The sequence below is a fragment of the Prinia subflava genome, chromosome 13, assembly GCF_021018805.1.
Source record: "Prinia subflava isolate CZ2003 ecotype Zambia chromosome 13, Cam_Psub_1.2, whole genome shotgun sequence".
Classification (NCBI taxonomy): Eukaryota; Metazoa; Chordata; class Aves; order Passeriformes; family Cisticolidae; genus Prinia; species Prinia subflava.
Genome location: NC_086259.1, coordinates 14,202,809 through 14,221,042, shown reverse-complemented (window position 1 = coordinate 14,221,042; position 18,234 = coordinate 14,202,809). Strand labels below are relative to the sequence as shown.

The following is an 18,234-nucleotide window of genomic DNA, read 5'->3' as shown; positions in this document are numbered from 1 at the left end:
CCAGACAGACTGCTTGGAGAAGTCTGTCTTTCTTTTTGTGGATAAGCAGCTGAATGGGTAAAGCTGTCTTTTACAGTGGTACTTGGTGGAGAAAGGAGTGTGAAGACTCCTGGCCAGCTCACAATGTGAGCAGTTACTGGCCAAAGCCACTGCAGTGGTGCTACAGCATCTCAGGATGACATCACCCAGGAAAGACTCCCAGAAGCTCTTAAATCATCTGTTAGTGAAACAAATGGATGGAACAAAACACATCTCTCCTGCATGCCCTCATCTTTGACGGAATGAGTTCAGCTTCTGCAGGAAAGAACTGTGGCATTGGTTTAGTAACGCCTCACAAATTCCAGGTCAGACCCGAGCAGCAATGAGGTCCCACTGCTCTATGCCACAAAACACTCCAAAGGGCAACTCTGCTCTCCAAGAGGACAGAGTGAGCAGAGAAGGTTCCACAAACAATCCCACAAGAAGAGTTTCATTACTAAAGAAAGACTAAAACAATTCTTGTTTGCCATGTGCTCTTGAAAGGTATTTGGCAGATAACATCTGCCTGCTTCCTTGCCTGTTTTAACTTATCTCCAACCTGTGGTCAGGCATTTTCAGAAGGGTTCATCCATCTCTATTCTTACCAGCTCCTGGTGTTTTCTTTCCACATGAAACCACAAAATAGCAAGAAAGACATCTATGACAGCTAGAAAAAGATACTGCCTGAAAAAAAAACCAAGTCAACCCCTTGCTTGGTTAATCCCAAAGTGAAGGTGCAGATGGGCTTGTCATCTTTATTCTTTAAAAAAAAAATCATGATTGCACCTTTAGTTCTCCACCTGTAGTTGGCGTATTTTAATTAAGTGGAGCCAAAAGTTCAGAAAACTGCTCTTAAAACTGTCTTCTCTATTTATATGTAATTCCTGCACAGTCAGACAGTCACCTGTTCACAACTTATGTCACCTGTCCTCAACTTATGACTAAGAAGTCCTGGCAGTCATGACTCTGTTTATCAGACTTTTGCACCACACAAGACAATAAAAAATTACAACAATGGGACATGGGATAGACAAAAGAGCCAAAAGGTGGCTTAGAAGAGTAAAGCCATTTGACTTGCTTTTGTAAATAATTTATTTCAAGTATTGGGAGAATGGGTGTGGAATTAGGCTGTTAAGCATTGATCAAGGTTTCACAATTCAAAGTTCAGAACAGCAGTATCACAAGCCCTGCTGAGGGCACACACAAAGGCAGTTCTGTTCCCTTTTAACATATCACCAGTTAGAAATAGAATATTGGACCTACATACATCAAGAGCCACTCCATGCTAGCTTAGTTTGGCCAATTGCAATATTTTGTCTGTACCCTGCTTTGATCATATCTATTAAAGAAGCCTTTGAAAATCATGACCTTTCCAGTATTAGCAGAACCTTTAATAGCTGCACATCAGATAGGAAAGAAGGAGTAAGTGCAAAGCCATGGAGGACTCCAAACCAACAGTGCCTTATACAAGGTTCTCTAGCCAAGTGATTAGAGCTGTCTTTCCCATCTGAAGGGAGACTGGAACAAAGAGTGGACTTCTTTAGTCCTGTGCCCCAAGTTAGCAGAAAATTAAAATACTGCATAGATTTTAGTTTCTGCAACTACTCCATAGCCAACAAAAGAATAACTTTATCCTGCTATATTCATTTATACTCCTCAAGCTGGAGAGAGGCATATTTGAGCCATGCTACAATCTCCTCTCACTCTGGCAGGCAATGAATATAACCTGAATTAAGCAGAGAACATGCTATGCAGTTTCAGCATGCACTCAAACACTGTACAATCAAAGAATTCTGTGTGTATACCCCACCCCTGCCCTTGCTAAAGTAATCAAAACAGTAAATTATCCTTAGGGGCTCTGTCAGATCAGGTCTCAAAGTTGATCACTTCCCTGCACAAAAACACAGGCTTAGCTTAAAACCAAAACAAAACATGAAACTCATGCACATTCTCCCCATTCTCCTAGAACTGTAAAGTTGCTGTGTTGCTTAAAATAAAATAAATAATACTAAAAAAAACCTAAACAAAACAAAGCAAAAAACCCCATATTATTGTGCTTCTCATGTCATGTGAGAATGAAAAGATTATACTGTAGTAATTCAATCCAAAATTGCATCAAGATTGCTTCACCAGTTCAGCAAGAGAACTGTCTGCATAGTTTGCCAGAACTCCTGACAGGAGTCACAGCAAGCAGGGAACTGAAACAGTTACACAGCCTGCCCCCACACTCCTCTCTCTGGACCAAAATGTCGATCCTCTTCTTCCAGTGATGGGTAGCAACTTGCACTGTCATCCACTTACTGAATTTTAAAAGAGAAATGTTCTTTTCACAGTGCTTGGCTGAGATACTCCATAACTACTTTGTTATCTTCTCTTCATTCCCTCCCTTCAAACCTCCCAGTTTGTGATGGCAACAGGGAGTTGAACCAGAGCAAGGCTGTGGATGCATGGAGCTATTCCACACCACCCTGCCACCCCTGTGCCAGCGCTTATCTCACACTGGGCTGGAAGCTCCTGGGTGCAAAGGCTGTCTTTCCACCTTGTTGTTTGCACAGCACATAGCACAGAGGCCTTCTCATGCTGATAGGCTTCAGGTGTTTTAGCAGTACAAACACAAGTTGTGCAATGCCCTGGGGATGTCAAACAGCTGGACTCTCTCAGTCCCCAATTCTCAAACCACCCTGCAAATGGGCAGTGAGTATTTGTTTGTGCAAACTGTACCAACTTGTGAGGAGATCAGAGCCTGCTGCAGCCAGCAAACATTCCTCCCAGCTAAGATCCTTGGAAATCCCCTTGCATAAGGAGTGCCTTAGGCAATCACACAGCGATAATGGCCTGCACCTAAACATTCATCACTGGTACCATCAATTAAGGCTTGGGTTTTACAGGTACCCAAAATATCCAGCTCTCTCTCCACTACAGAAGATAAGTCTGATTTAGCATGAAAAAGGAAGTTGAGCCATCTAAATGAATCCACCTGGACTAGTTTTTTGACTGGGGAAGAAGCAATCAAGATAAGAGTAAAATTCATTCCATTTTTCACCTTTGTTGTTTTCAACATAATTCCTTGCTACACAAAGCTGTTCTCCAGCCTGCACCAATGATGGGGCACTCAGGGAGACTCCCACCTCTGCTTTTTGCTCATCTTCATCTCCCCCCACTCTGGGGGCTCACCTGTAGTCTTGGGTATGGGTGACACAAGACTCCTCCTTCCCCAGTCTGGCCAGAAGTGCTCCACCCTCCTGCTGCACCTTGACCAAACTTGCATCTTCAAGAACATTCTTCATCAACTGCTTTGAATTCCTCAGCAGCACAGCTGCATCCTAGAGGGATCACAAGAGTGAGGTGAGCTGTTACTGCAACCTACAGGCAATGAGGGAACAGGCAAAAAGCAGCACCTAAACAAAACACACCCAAACCACATCTCACCTGGGCCCGCTCTAGGAAAAGAGGAGGCTGGTTCTCACAGCTCTTTTCTCCAGCCTGACAGGTCTAAAGTGATAACTGTGCTCCTTATGCTCCTGATACCCTCCCCACCAGGCTAAAATCGTGACCCAGTTCCCATCATTGTTACTCATTTACTGGGCATAGAAGAAATAAGCTTTCCAGCCTCACTTCCCACTTACACCTAGCTCCTACTGTTCTGAGAGCCTGGATCTGCATAGCTCCAAGCCTTGCAACAAGATGCCTATGAAGGGTTTGTGGATATACAGATGTGTGCAGTAAGGCCACTGCCATATCCTCCATCATTTACCACTGGGATCCTCCGTGCAGAGCTGGCAGCAATTCCCTACCATGTCAGGAGTACAGCAGCTTCTCAAGAGGAGAAATAGAAAGTTTCTGACCACATAAGCTTGGAGCAACTTCGTGCCCTCCCCTTCTTGTCCACTCCCAAACTTGTGTACTGGAGGCAGCAAAGCTGGAACCACAGCACAGAATTAAACTGTCACCTGATTTTATTCCAGGCTGACCTGATGTGGCACAGCCCAAGGCAGCTGCTGTGTACCTGGCTCACCAAAGTTTGTACCAGCTGCAGAGCTCTGGAGCTGCTGAGAATGCACCCCAATGCTGGAGCAAGCACCCATCAGCAACAAGCCGAGCTGGAGAGATCTCCTTGGTGTGACACTGAGGAATCAGAAAATCAGGTTCCAAACCCACTGAAGCCACTATCACTTCATTTGCATTAGCTTCTACTAGTAGTGGGAAACCCTGCAACTACAGCTTTCAAATTCAAAGCTACAGCTTTTCTGCAGCTATCCAGTCTTATGCTCTCTTCTGTCTCAGATCCACCTCTGATCTGAGGTGTGTGACATGCTTACCTCAGCCCTTCTTGGTAATTTTACAGATTCCACTTTATTAATAGCTCCCTGAAGGAAGGCACAAACACTCTGGCATTGTTGTAGCAAGTATTCCAGCTTCTACAAGAAGAAAAGACCAAGGCAGAAATTATTGTCTCACAGCTGACTGGAAAGGTCTTCTGAGCTTGCAGAAGTTTAGGAGTACAAAAATCAACAGAGGACCAAACATATTAATCCAAGGGTTCAATGATATTCAGTGAGACTGTATCAGCAAAGAGAGGCCCATAAGAAGGTTCAGGTGCATCACACTAGACCAAGGCCTCTATGCAGACCATAGAAACCTGCATACTCATGGATGGATCATGCTTTATAGAACAAAAACACAGTCCACTTATGTCTCAGGTTCTTCTATCAGCATTTCTTGTAACTTTCCATGAAGATGAATCACACTGCATGAATTTCAGAGAAACAAAACATTAAAAAGTGCTTGGAATTTTTCTACTTTAAATCATTTCTCTTTGTGTTAAAAGCAGTGTAAATTAAAGATTAGGAAACTGGAAAGCTTCCAAAATTAAGCACCCTAACCTATGGACAAATTTGAAATCCTTCCGCTCTTCAGGGTCGGGGGGAAGCAGGGAGAAAAACAAAAAAAAAAGTCCAAACATTTCATAAGGGTTCATGAGGCACTATTTTTTAGACAAGTTAGTGATATAAAGCCTGAATACTGTAAGATGCCACACTCCAGCCACTTAAATCAAGAGAAGGGAGAAACAGTTATTCCAAAATAACCGTATTTAAAACAAAACAAAAAACCAGTTGTTTGAATCTTTACTGAATTGAACTCCCTCGTCCCCTGGAGTGCTGGAACACTGCCAGTAGTGACAGATTAGCAGGCAGGATGCAGGTGAGATCACTGAGACAGGAAATAAATGCTGTTTGCCACATAGCTAGAGAGCTAAAGGAGCAGAGCACACGGGTCATTATCACACACAGTATAAACAGGCATTCCATACCTAATGATTCCCATACTAATTCCCTTTGGTAATGTTTTACATGCCAAGACAAGAAGTAGCCTGGCATTATGGTCCTTCCTTCAAGAATTACCTTTCTGCACACACAGAGCACCTCAGCTCTCAAGGTATTCTCAACTCTGTTAAACTAATCCATAACTTCTTGCAAAGTTTCTCTGCTTTGTCACTGACAAATCTGATCTGCTCAAAAGTCAATCCTGGGCACCAAGATTAGGCCTCTGTACCTCTACTGCATGAGCAGAGGTTCATACAATTACTTTCAGATGAAAGGGTTTTTTTAAAAAAAGGGTTCTAAATTAAGTTGGAAAAAGTCAGTTAATATTTGGCACATGCCAAGCCTATCTTCTGAAGCCTGCCACCAGCACCACAGTGATGTTATCAGTGACATCTTAATCTGCTTCAAGTGTTGCACTTTGGTACACAACACTCTGGGTAGCGAGAACAGAGCCAAAAAACCACTGGATCCTCTGGAAGCTGAGGTGACAATTCTTTCAACCACCAGGGTGAGCAAGCCCAACGTGAAGACAGCCAGCTTGTGTGCAGATTTACAGAGATTTAATCCTGTCAGGTCTATTTGGTGGCCAAATAACTCAATGAGCCTTTGAAGAGTCAACAGGCACATGGTCCACAGCACTCAGGCTCCCTCCACACCACAAGTGCACACAGAGCTGGGTATTGGTACCATGGATGCTCTGCAGGCTTCTGGCAGTCTGCACAGACCCTGCTGCTTGGAAGTAAAAGATATTCCTAGAAGAAGAATTCTGAACTGATTATCCAGAACTTCCAAGTCTCACTCACACAAGGACTGCAGATATTACCACAGAGATAATAGCCTGATCTGGGGAACTTGCTCCAAAACTGAAAAGATTTAACTCGTTATTATGCTCAAGCTCTACACTGTTAGTCCAATGGCAAAATGATACTAACACCTTCTCCTGAGATTAGTTTCAGGTGTCTGTCCTCCTGTCTAACTTGAGAGGCACTGCATATCACAACAAAACAGGATTCCATTTCATATTTCACCATATTTTGAAGGCAAGAAAGAATAGAAAGAATTAATGCAGTTCAAGCAGATGAGTAAAAAACTAGAATTTCAGTTCCTGAAGTCATGCCAAGAGACCACAGTGTGTACCCATCTTATGAAAACAGTATTAGCATTTTTTTGATACTAGAGATTCCTTTGCATTCACAGCTTTACATGGACATTGTCTTTTAATGTTTGTAGGTTCAGCTGTTGACAGGTTTCTCTTGTTCCCATCTGTTCCCATGCCACTGCTTCTCTCAGACACCAAAGCACACGAGACATCCTACTCACCCTGCGGAAGCTCAGCCAGTCCTGGTGGCAGTATGGGAAGCTCCCCTCCAGTTCCACAGGCAGCTGTGAAGTGTCTATGTGCTTATGGAGGGATTTCATGGAGGTGAGAAGTTCAAACTGCACAGGAATAGAAAGGAAAAGAAAAATGCACACTTGTATGTGAGTTCTGGAGGAGGAGGGGAAGGTTAACAAAAGGCAGAATCCATCATTTCCTTATCTATCTTGCACAGAAGCACAGCATGCAGTGTGTAGCTACAATAGCACTACAATATGAAGAGAAAAAAAACCCAATTCAATCTTGGAACAGCTTGCTGAACAGCTCAGTGGGCGAACCCTGAAGGAATGCAGGCCACAACACGCTGTTTCACCAGGCAGAACATCTGTGATGGAAGTCTGGCAGCAGCCAGCCTTCTCCAGAGCCAGTACCTCCTGCTGTAAGCAGAGCAACTCCCTCATATGTTCCCACAGTTGTGCTGTGATTTGCATCTGTTTGGAGAATCTGGGAGGTTAAATCCAGCCCCCAGCTTCCCCACCTCCCTTCCTGGAAAGGAGTCTAACAGAGCAGCCTCTGCCCTGCCCTCAACTCTCCACTCATCACAGCAGCTATTTGCTCCAAGTGTTTCTTGGATCTTGACACAGGTAATTTGCCTTCTGCAAGCCTGTAGGACCTCAGAGCATTTCTACACTCAGCAGAGCAACAAGTGCTCCTGCAGGTTAATGGAAGCCAGCCCAGACACAAATTCAGGTGCAGACACTGAACTCCCACACACACACAGTGTGAAGTTTCTACCTCCTTACAAAATTGTGATGATGCTTCCAATTCCTCCTGCATGCCCATGTGTTTATGAGCCTATCCTCTGTTCCCTCCTACACTCTTTGTGTTTGTTCAATGTGTTTAATGTCTTCTGTAGCTCTCCATGCCTGCAGCCTCCATTCTGACTCCAAATTCTTCCACATGGGGGCAATAAAATGGACTAATAGCATTTTTAATTCTTTAGCCTTTTGGGATACCACACCACACACAGAGCAAACCTGATGCCTGTCACAACATCTTCATCCAAAGAAGCCAAAAGGGAGCTCCCAGCCTACTCTGAAGCCTTCAGAGTTTCAGTCCATTCTTGTACTTTGCAACCATCTTGGAGCACAGGGAGAGGATGAAGATGAAGTCTGATCCTCTGTTCACTCACCATAGAGAGGCTGGGAGCCTACACCTCTTACACAGCTATAGAATACCAAGACAGTTTTACTTCTAGTGGGAGAGTTCAGTGATGTTGTGGTAACTTTCCATCCTGTTGATCTTTCCAGACATTTCAGCTACAAAGGGAACCTCACACAAATGCCCATGTCATCTCCCCCTTCTTGCAGAAGTCTCTCAGCCACTGGCAGCAGCAGGTATGAGGAGAGGGAACAGAAGAGATGCAAAATCCAGGAAAGCAACAAGCATCTTCAAAGGTGGAGTTCAGGATTTAGCATAATGTGATCTCTTCCTGACCACGCATTTCCCCCCTTGTTAATGGGAGAACATGAAAAACATCCCTAGCTAATTGTGCAAGGCTCCTCTGTTACAGTTATCCATGTTCCCAACAGACCCCTGTGTTCTGAGTTCCCAGCAGACTGACGTAATTGTGGCACAAATGTCACTGATGGACGTGGCAGCAAACAGAGCATGACAGGGATCCGTTCAGCTCACATAAACACTACAACCCAAAAAATACCACACCCATAGAGAGCACAACCACAAAACACAAAGGACACCTACAGGAATTTCATGTGAGAATAAACATACATCAGTGATAGGGAATTTGCTGTCTGGAGAGTTAAATAGAGGATATCAAGAGAGGCCCAGAAAACCCCAGATAAATGGTTCTATTACCTGTCCTGCTGGTGGCTTCTCCATCCGAAAATTCAGATCTCTTTCAACCAGGAGCAGTACTCCATGAATACACTGAGGATCCAAGTCCTACAACAGAACAGAGCACAAATCTATTACTGATCTGCCTTGGATACTAAGGAGAATGTTCCACACTAGGTTCATACACAAGTTTGCAATTTATCCTTCAAAGGCATCTACAAAGCCTAGAAGGCAGTCACCAGAAATTAAGGAAGGCCAGTCTACAGAGTACCAAGGTAATGTCTTTAAGGTAGTTTGCCTCAGATCAACTCGTCCTGCAACATTTAAAGAAGGAATGGAAAAGGTCAGGTGTTGGCTGTACCAAAGAAGCTCTGCCTTCTTCATAGGGAAGTGAGTCAGGGAAAATAAACCAAAACCAGAACTAAAAAAAAAAAGAAAACAAAACCAAAAACCATGTTCTGTGTCCAAGTCTTTTTCCTGATAACTTTCCTGGTCCCTCCACCTAACTGAAAGGAAGTGGCTTTCCCCTCTCCACCCCCAACCCCGTGCCAAAAACATCATCTTCTCTCTACTTACTGCCAATTTACAGTCAAGTACTTGCATCCTGTTTCTACTGTTAAACTGACAGAAATTCCAAATGCAAGGGATGTCTGGCAGCTGTAGCTCAATCTCAGTGATCCAGGAGCAACCCTCCAATTATAGAAGCATTCTACAGGGGAAGTGAGAAACAGGCAGAGAGCAACAGCAGGAAGAGGGAAATACAGCAGAAAGATCCAGACCGTAGAGACAGGGCACATATGAGATGCCTGGACCAGGAAAGCAAGAAGAGCCATTTAAGCTGTTGTGCCGCATGATTAAACAAGAGCCATCCCATTTCGATGTCTCCTACATGGTCTTTGCCTCTGCAAAGATCTCAGGAATTGTCAAGCAACAAATCCTTTCCCGTCTTGCTTGAGCTGCAAGGAACCTGCCACATAGCAGTCCACAGCAGCAAAGGGAAGTTGTTTAAATTAACAGCTCCAGCAGTGAGTAGGGTTAAATATCTGCCAGAAGCAGCAGAGCCAGAGTGCAGAGAGAAGTGGACCAACAGAGACCGAATGACCTAACCTGACACTAGACCCAGTTCAGCAATTAAGAAATCATGCCAACACAAAGAGCCCCAATTCTTCAAGTGAAAGCAGCAGCAGAGATTGCAGAACAGAGGAAAAAAGCTTTCTCTCATCCAGTCCTAAACTACAATCCTTTTAAACAGGCAGCAAAAAAATCCCAACTGAAACACCTTCCAAAACCATGAGAGATTTCTAAACTGTCTCAAATTTCTCCAAAGTGAATTATTCTCACTTTCACTGTTACTTGAACACTGATAAAAAGACCAAAAAGGATTTATTGGATAATCAGGCTGCATTAGGTAAATACTGAAGAGATGATGGGGAGATATTACAGCTGTATCACCAGCTCTGAATTTATCTGCTAGAAAGTACTGAAGGGTGAAGACTGGACACAGCTTCAAGACTGATGATGGTACTAAACTGATTTTTCTTACACAATCCCTCTTCTATGCCAACAGTCACAAGATGTGCAATCTGAGTGAGGGATAAAGGTAGTGATGGTGTAACAAGAGGTTACCACAATAGCCAAAACACTAATTTGATTGTTATTCCTCAAAATAGAAACTGCAAGACCATTCACAAATAAAGCTGTCAAGGGAAAAGTTCAAGGTTTTCCAACTCAAGAAGAAATTGTATTCCAAAGAAATCAAGCACTTTTCACCATATTTTTTAATATAAACACGTAAGAGAAGTCAGTCTCATCCAGGACTGATGGAGCAATCCAAAGACTGAAACAGTTTACCAGGAGGATCTCAGGAGACAAGCAGAGCTGGGAACAGCAGGATGCCAATTGAGGAAACTTTCCTGCAGCTTTAAGCACAATCTCTTACCACCTTTGCTAACAAAAGCAACTACAGAGAAGCAAAGAAACAAGAGTTCCACACATATAAGTGAACTCTTCACCTCCAAAAACAGGTACAGTGTGGATAGCATAGAATAGAGGGGCATCAAGAGGAGCTCAGAAAGCACCAGGGTAAATATAGATCTTTTCATTATTATTCTTTTAAAAGAGAATTAGATACTTTATTCAGTGTTTCTCAGACTGAAGTTCCAGTTTTCTGGCTTCTTGCTCCAAATGGAAACCCATGACCAGACCTAACAACACTGGCAGAGTCTGAAGCAGAGGCTGCCAGGAATGTTTGTGCAGATGGGAGAGTCCCCAGGCACCTCAGTGAGTCTCAAAGTGACCACTCTAATGGAGTAGGCAGGAGGTCCCTGGTCTTTAACACAAGACCAAAGTCCTCTGTACTTCTGCACTAAGTGAGAATGCAAATATACCTCTTGAACAGAAAGGTTTGCACAGAACTTCTCTGCTTCCAAATGCTGAACTGACTCTTCCCAATCCAGCACACAAACACAGCCGATTACAGGATTAAGCCTTCACAATATGGGAAATTCAAGAGAATCCCATTATTAAGACTCTGGGAAATCCCACAGATACCTGCTCACTGAAGGCAGAGCACACATTCCACTGTCCATGCCCTGCCTACTCACTGAGCAAGGAGTCAGCCTAGCAGTTCTGAGTACCAAGTTCCTCTTAAGAGCTGCCACCCCCAGCACAGAGCTTACCAGTGACAACCTGTAAGCAAACATTACAGCGTTTATCCCTGCAAAAATCCTTGCTCCAAAGCATCATTATGCAGTTTCCCACAGGAACAAGCATGATCTATTCCTGCAACATGCACACACTGTGCACTTCCCTTCACCTCCACACAGAGCTGCCAGAGTTCCTCCTGCTTCCTCCTGAGATAGCTCTGCAGCAGCTTTTTCTTCTGTTTTTATTCCCCCCTCCCTCTGCTCTGGCTGCAGTCTGGGACAGAAAGATCTCCCAGCCACCCAATATTCTAAAAAGAAGGGGAAACAAAATTCTTGCAGAATACAACTGGCCCTGCCCTGAAGGCAGAGAGGACAAGGCTCCCATCAGTTTACCAGGTGGTTCTGGACAAAGCAATTGACAGACTCCCAGTGCTGTAGGGAAAACTAACCTGCAATCACCCATAGTTGTCTACTAGCAATTAATTCCAATCATGCATTCATTCTGGAAAGATGTAGAAGTGGAAGAAAGATTTCCTCAGGCTGATATATCTTGACCGAGCAGCCTTTGCTTCTCAGGAGTCTCTCTAGGCATAACAGACCCCCAGCAGGAAGGGACTCTGCATTAGGGCATCTGATCTGTTCTTCCCCACTGTGAAGAAGTGCTTCCCACTGCTGGGTCAAGAGGAAAACAGCCCTTCAGATTTGAACAAGCTGTGCTGGACCTCAACATTTAACAGATTACAGCACATTATCATAGTAGGCTTCACAGATACTATGTAAGTAAAATCATGTATAAAGACAATCTGTGCAGGACAGCACAGAAATGAGCTCTAGAGACAGTCTGCCAGAGATAAAAGACACTGAGCTGCGCAAGGACTTTTAGAAAGGACCCCAAGGAGGTGATCTGCTCTGTAAACTTAGAGGCATAACACATAGTCAAGGTTTTCCAACTCAAGAAGAAATTGTATTTCCAAAGAAATCAAGCACTTTTCACTATATTTTTTAATTTAAACACCTAAGAGAAGTCAGTCTCATCCAGCACTGATGGAACAATCCAAAGACTGAAACGGTTTACCAGGAGCATCTCAGGAGACAAGCAGAGCTGGGAACAGCAGGATGCTGTTCAGTGCAGTCACTTCCAGGCCAAACTTCCTGCTGCACTCTGGAACACTTAGATTGCCTCACTCTGTTACACTCAGTTTTCTGTATTACACTATCCTTGTTCCAGAGCAGAGGAGAACATTACCATGGGATCACAGAGTAAATGCTGAGGATCTCCAAAAGGCTCAGAGGAGAGAGGGATTACTCCTTTGCATTAACTATGTGATGAGCTTCCTGAACAGATCTCCTTTACAGAGGCTGCAGAAGAGTCAGTGTAAGGATCAAACATAAGCAGAGTGATCAGCCTCTGTCAGTCACTATTACCTGGAGCACACACTTGGGTCCAGCAATCTATCTTGCAGCACATTAAACTCTGTTAAATAACTGTAGCACCACCCTGATAACAAGATGCTCAGAGCCAAACAGGATCACAGCACAGCACAAAGCTTCCCACCTCCCTCATTTCAGAGGGCAAACTTAAGGTTAAAATGGCATTATTATGGCATCATTATCATGCTTGTATGAGAACTGAGACAGCCAGAACCTGTTACTGATTTCCAGGCTACTAAGACTGCCATGCAACTTACATGGACAGTGAAATGCTCAAAAGCTTTAGCAAGCCCACTGCCATGTGGGCACAGCATAAAAGAGAACATATTTTCTTGTTACCTCTGCAGAACTGAGCAGGGCACCCGATTACTCCTTCACCACAGAAAATGAGCACGCTGATAGAGCTCACAGCTCCACCCAGCCCAGGAAGCAGGAGGACAGACCTCTGAGTCAGACTCAACTCTCAGATGTGGCACTGAAGCACATAAACCACAGACATCAGCTTCATTAAAACATTGCCCTGTTCCATTTTGCAGAGATTGAGTCCTAGGAGACTTAAGCTCTGATTTAAAAGGAACACCTGCTTAAAAAAGATTAGTCATCGCTACAACCCAGCATCTCCCTGGCTTTCTAACAGCAGCAGATAGTTTCTGTCTGGGAGGAGGGGCAACACAACCCACTGGCTTCCCAAGTGACTGATATGAAAGCCTTTGACCTGAAGCAATATAGAGTTACAGCACATCCGATTCCAATCATTCATCGACAGCCACATCAACAGCTGCACGTGCTTTTCCACCTGGCATGGCAAGCAGTGTCCTGCCCTTTCCATGACAGCAGGCAGAGGCCTCTCTTACTGCCTCTTCTCTGTGGCAGGCAAAAATCCCTGCACATTTCCCACAGCCCCTCAGTGCAGGGGACAACACCTCCAAGCAGGATAATTCATGACAGCATTGAGACTTGGGTATGGGCTGTCCTCAGCACTGAGATGAAAGCAAATTTGGAGGGGTGGGGAGGGGTGTTCTCCCCTAACTCAGACTTGCTAAGGTTTTTTGCTTTGTCTGCAGTCTGGCAAGTCCAGGTCATCCTCCTAAAGCAGGGCCGGGTGTGTACCTCCACCTCCCAAAGCCAACTGAAAGCCAGGTGGCAGATGGAGGACATGAGCAGCAGATGGAAATGTAACATCCAACCACGACAGCAAGCCAAGCAGTGTTCCTCTGCCCAAGCTCGAGCTCACCTGCAATGTGCTGAACGCCTTGAAGAGAGCAGGAACGGGCGAACAGCGACGAGCATCCACAAGAACAGTGAGACCCAAAGCCTGACACTCTGGTCTGCAAGGACAAAGATAAAAAGGTCACCTTTGTCACCAATGAAAACTAACAAGACAGAAACAGAACCTGTAGTCACGGCAGGGTGAAAAACCAGTACTTTATGGCTTTGTAATAACAGGAATTAACTGGCCACGTTTTCTTAAACAAAACATAGAAACTACCAACTGATTGCTCACTTTTTACCTTTGCTGTTTGATTCTATGACTTCCACCCAATTTCCCACTTCTCCTGCTCCTAGAATATGTGTCACTGATGGCAAAGGTGCTGATGGCCACTGGATAATACACACAGGAAAACCAGTCCTTCCTAACTGTGTTCAGGGACAAGCTTGGTTTCAGTCTTGCTGCTTCACAAGAGCAGCCAGTCTTGGAGCAGACCCAATGCCTATTTCACCCAGAATCAGACTTGAAGGGAAAAGCATAAGAAACAAAGCATGAGTTTCTCATGGGTTAATCCTGCTCCCCTTATTAACTGTTTAAAGGCCTCAAAAAAATCACTATCAGAGTTAGCTTCACCTCTTCTTATTTAGTCATCTAAAGGTGAAACATAGTGATGAGCTGATGAAGAAGAACCTCTCACAGTGAAAGGAAGAGAAGCTGAAGCACACTCCAGCCTGCAGACTCCACAAACAGTTTTCAGCCAGACATCAAGTCAGACTCTCAACCCTTGCAGATCCTCCCTTCCTCTAGCTTGGAGGTCTGGCTCTAAAATGTCATGTCACAACACTACCACAGAGCTGCTGCATGATTGCCCCATGATAGCTCCCAAATCCCATTTTCTGAACTGCTGAAGGATAGCAAAAATGGCTTGGATTCATGGCAACACATGAAAACATTCAGTACATACCCAATTATATCACATTGTGTGCACACAGCACATACAGAATGGTTCAGTGCTTGCTGAACACAAGCCTGTTCACTCAGCAGAAGATTCACACCTGTGTAATTTCAGGACTGTCTGGACCAAGTTCCTAGGCCAATAAAGTAAACCTCCTTCCATTCCCACGTCCCTGAAAGGCAAAGTGGACAGGGCAGCAGCTGTCTGCCCTGTCAGCCCAAGAGCATCACAAACCTCGGGATGCTGTGCAAGTACAGAAGAAGGCGTACAAGCTCAGTGGTATTGCAGTGGGGGTTTAACCAGGCTGTGTTCCTTGTCGTTATTATGGCCACTGCACGTCCTGATTTGTCTCTTGTACCTGTAAAAAGAGGGGGGGGGGGGGGGGTGGAAATCACACAAGTAATTCAACAGAGCCTGGTTCCAGGTCTTTATGCCTCATATTCTCCCATTAAGACCTCACCACCTTCCTGGAAATCCTCCACAGAACTCAATATGTGTATGTTACAGATGGTAGGAGGTTATAAACACACTTCCAAAGTACCCAAATGCTGCCCCAGAGTGAGGCAGATCAGCTCAGCTTGTCTTTCTCTCACAGTAGTGTTAATTTTTTACTGCTGTCTTCCACCCAAACAGATGTTCTTCATAAATACAGCTCAAGTTGCCTAACAATAATCTTGAGAAAAGCAGAAATCTCATAAATTCAAGACACAGAATCTCACCTTCACATTGCTGTCACATGAGAGAATGCAGACAGGTCTGCAGAACATGAACTCCATAATGAGACTGGGCACATGCTGCAGGCTGAGCCCAGAACATAATCAGTCTGCTCCTCAAAGCAAAGCCCTGGAGCAGGAGCCCAGAGCTCCTCCTCAGAGGCTGCAGAGAGGACAGCCCAGAAGCACAGTCCTGCCTGCCCACAGCTCTGACAAGGGCAGAGGCAGTGCCAGGCTTTTGCTGGGTGCAGAGCTTGCTCAGTGCCCAGAGAATAGATAGAGCACAGTATGAGCAACCCAGCTGAGTTGTGAACACTGAAGAAGGAGAAATCCCTCTGCTTCAGTTAGCCAGGAAGGACAATGCTTCTCTGCCACCTGTTTTCCAAAGTCACAGCTTATCACAGCAGAAGGACCTAACAGTGCCAGTTCTGGAATTATGTCCAGCCTCCTCTCCAGATGCAAAAGCAGGGCAGAGAGCAGGTGGACACACCACTTTGGAATGCCAGAACTGCCTCTGAGACTCAAAACCAGGCAATACCTGCAGTGAGCCTGCTCGAGCAACTGGGAAGGTAAGTGATTTGGGGAACAGGAGGGACAACACCTCTTTTGTGTGAAAAGTAATTCACAAGAACAGGATCCATTTCCTGTCATACAAACTGTATAAGAAAGATGGGGAGGGCAGAAATCCCAAGCTCAAGACAAAACCAGAGACTTGAAGCAATCTGTTTCTTTCTCTCCTTAACTCTGTTGCTACCACAGGAGATCCTGTCCTGGACCACCTCTCTCTCCCATCCCAGGGACAAGCATGTGAGCTGACAGGTGAAACACACACAGATGGACAGCCTCAAGCATGGAAAGCTGCCCCAGTGTGATCTCAATCTGTCACTAGGACATGACTCGAGTAAGCAGCACAGACACAGACGGACATCATTTTGAAGCAGGGCTTTCTCCCTCCCAGGAACCAAAATCATGACAGAGGCTTTCTCCTGCTAACAAAGATCTTTCATCATCACTGTAATTCTGGAGGATTTTTATTACTCCTGAAATACTGGAGCCTGGATGCTGCATAATCAAAGAGATGGAAAGAAATTAGAAAAAGCTCATTAATATAATTTATTTCATAAGCTAAAGGGACCATCACAAAATAAAATAAAAAAACCCAAAGCTCTCAATTACTGGAAAAATGGCTCAATAAAAGCTTTTTAACTCTGAAGCAACATCTCCTGTCCATCAAGCAGGCTGGGTATCATCAGAATTTGATTAAACCTTGAACTTCCTTCTAGTAGTCTGGGAATTGCCTGACCAGGTCAAAAAAGCAACCAGAGCCACTAGGGCTAGGTCTTCAACAGTGGCATAATCCAGAACTGAAACTATCCTGCAAGTTTTGGCTAACTTTATCAGCTACTGGTTTATTAATTAGCTCTTATTCACCATTCATTATAAAAGTTATTCTTTCTAATGTAAATACCGTATCATTACCACTGACTAACATAAGGCATTTAACTGAGTTGTGTGTACATTCCCTCAGGTGTGAGGATTGCCCACTGAAACCTCAAAAAGGAAGAGAGGTCAACCAAATCTGAGAGTGGTTTTACAGGAAACACAATTCTTTCCTCAGAGAGAAACTTCCTTGGAAGCAGCATCAAACCAAATCCTTGCTTCTTGCAGGCATCTGAAGGGCATTTGATATCCCTTCATCACATATTCAAATGCTTTTGTCTCATTTAACAGCAGTACATTATGATAGGAATCTGTGACAAATGGAGCGTTTGGTAGCACAGTCAGGCTCCCAAAACACAGAGACTGAGAGCTTCTCTGAAAGACTCTCCCTAATCCTGTAACTTTTTGGGCTGTTATATACAGCATAAAAATGTCCAAACTGATCAGCAGACCAGAAGATTAAAAACCATCCTTTGGGATTTGTTGTAACAATTCATCTCCTAATGCAAAATTACATGTATGAATGTACCATTACTCTGCCCTACCCTTGGTTTTCCGTTTCAAATTCTTTCAGAAACTGGCAAAGTTTTTTAACTCCCTTCTTCCTTCCTGGCACAAAGGTGATTTCACCTCTTTCTCAGTTATACTATGAGATAAGCAACCTTCCAGTCTCTTGTCGTAAGACACCCAGTTTGGTTACAAGAAAGGGCTGTCACCCTTCTCTGCACCACCTCTAATATTTACCATTTCCTTCTACAATACAGCCCAAACTATTTCATAGGCTTCACCAGTAAGTATACAGAGGTAAAAAATCAGTCTCTTAATCTGTCTAGTCATCTTCTCCCCTTTACACACCTGAGGTCAAAACAGGTCTTGCAGACCCAGCACCACCTGGGAGATGCTTGTCCTGCCTTTCTGCTCTCCTTCCCAACTCCTCCACATTGCACAGGTCTGCCTGACCTCTCCCCTGAGGTTGGGCTCTCTGCCCAATTTTCCACTCACATGTGGCCCCTGAGCTATCAAATGCAGCTCCTCCTGCCCCACACTGAACAAGCCTCTCGCGGGCTCTGAAAGGACAAGCCCACAGAGGCTCCTTACACAGAGCTGCCAAATGCTGCTTCTCACTAGAGAGGTAGATCTTACTTCCTCTGCTTCACTTCATGTTTGGTTAAACACAAAGACGTCTTGTGTGGGCCCTGTACACCAAGCAATCCTGGCTGCTCTGTCCAACAGCCTCAGCTTTGTTCACCCCTCTGGCAGTATTTGTCCCATGCAGAGATGTTATCTGCAGCTATTTGATATTCATTGCTCTATCAGATGTAAACA

General features: G+C 44.5%; 1 protein-coding gene across 4 annotated transcripts in view; it reads right to left on the bottom strand.

Moving 5' to 3' along the window:
• The window catches only part of PLEKHG4 (pleckstrin homology and RhoGEF domain containing G4), an 85,034-nt gene that overhangs the window by 38,552 nt on the left and 28,248 nt on the right, over positions 1 to 18,234 (bottom strand). For all 4 annotated transcript variants that reach the window (XM_063410599.1, XM_063410600.1, XM_063410601.1 and 1 more), the window contains exons 5-10: positions 14,990 to 15,113; positions 13,825 to 13,918; positions 8,536 to 8,622; positions 6,663 to 6,779; positions 4,338 to 4,436; positions 3,193 to 3,341 (exon numbers count right to left, since the gene is read on the bottom strand). In XM_063410599.1, the coding sequence (XP_063266669.1) occupies positions 3,193 to 3,341; positions 4,338 to 4,436; positions 6,663 to 6,779; positions 8,536 to 8,622; positions 13,825 to 13,918; positions 14,990 to 15,113 (670 nt within the window). The remainder of the gene's footprint in view (positions 1 to 3,192; positions 3,342 to 4,337; positions 4,437 to 6,662; positions 6,780 to 8,535; positions 8,623 to 13,824; positions 13,919 to 14,989; positions 15,114 to 18,234) is intronic.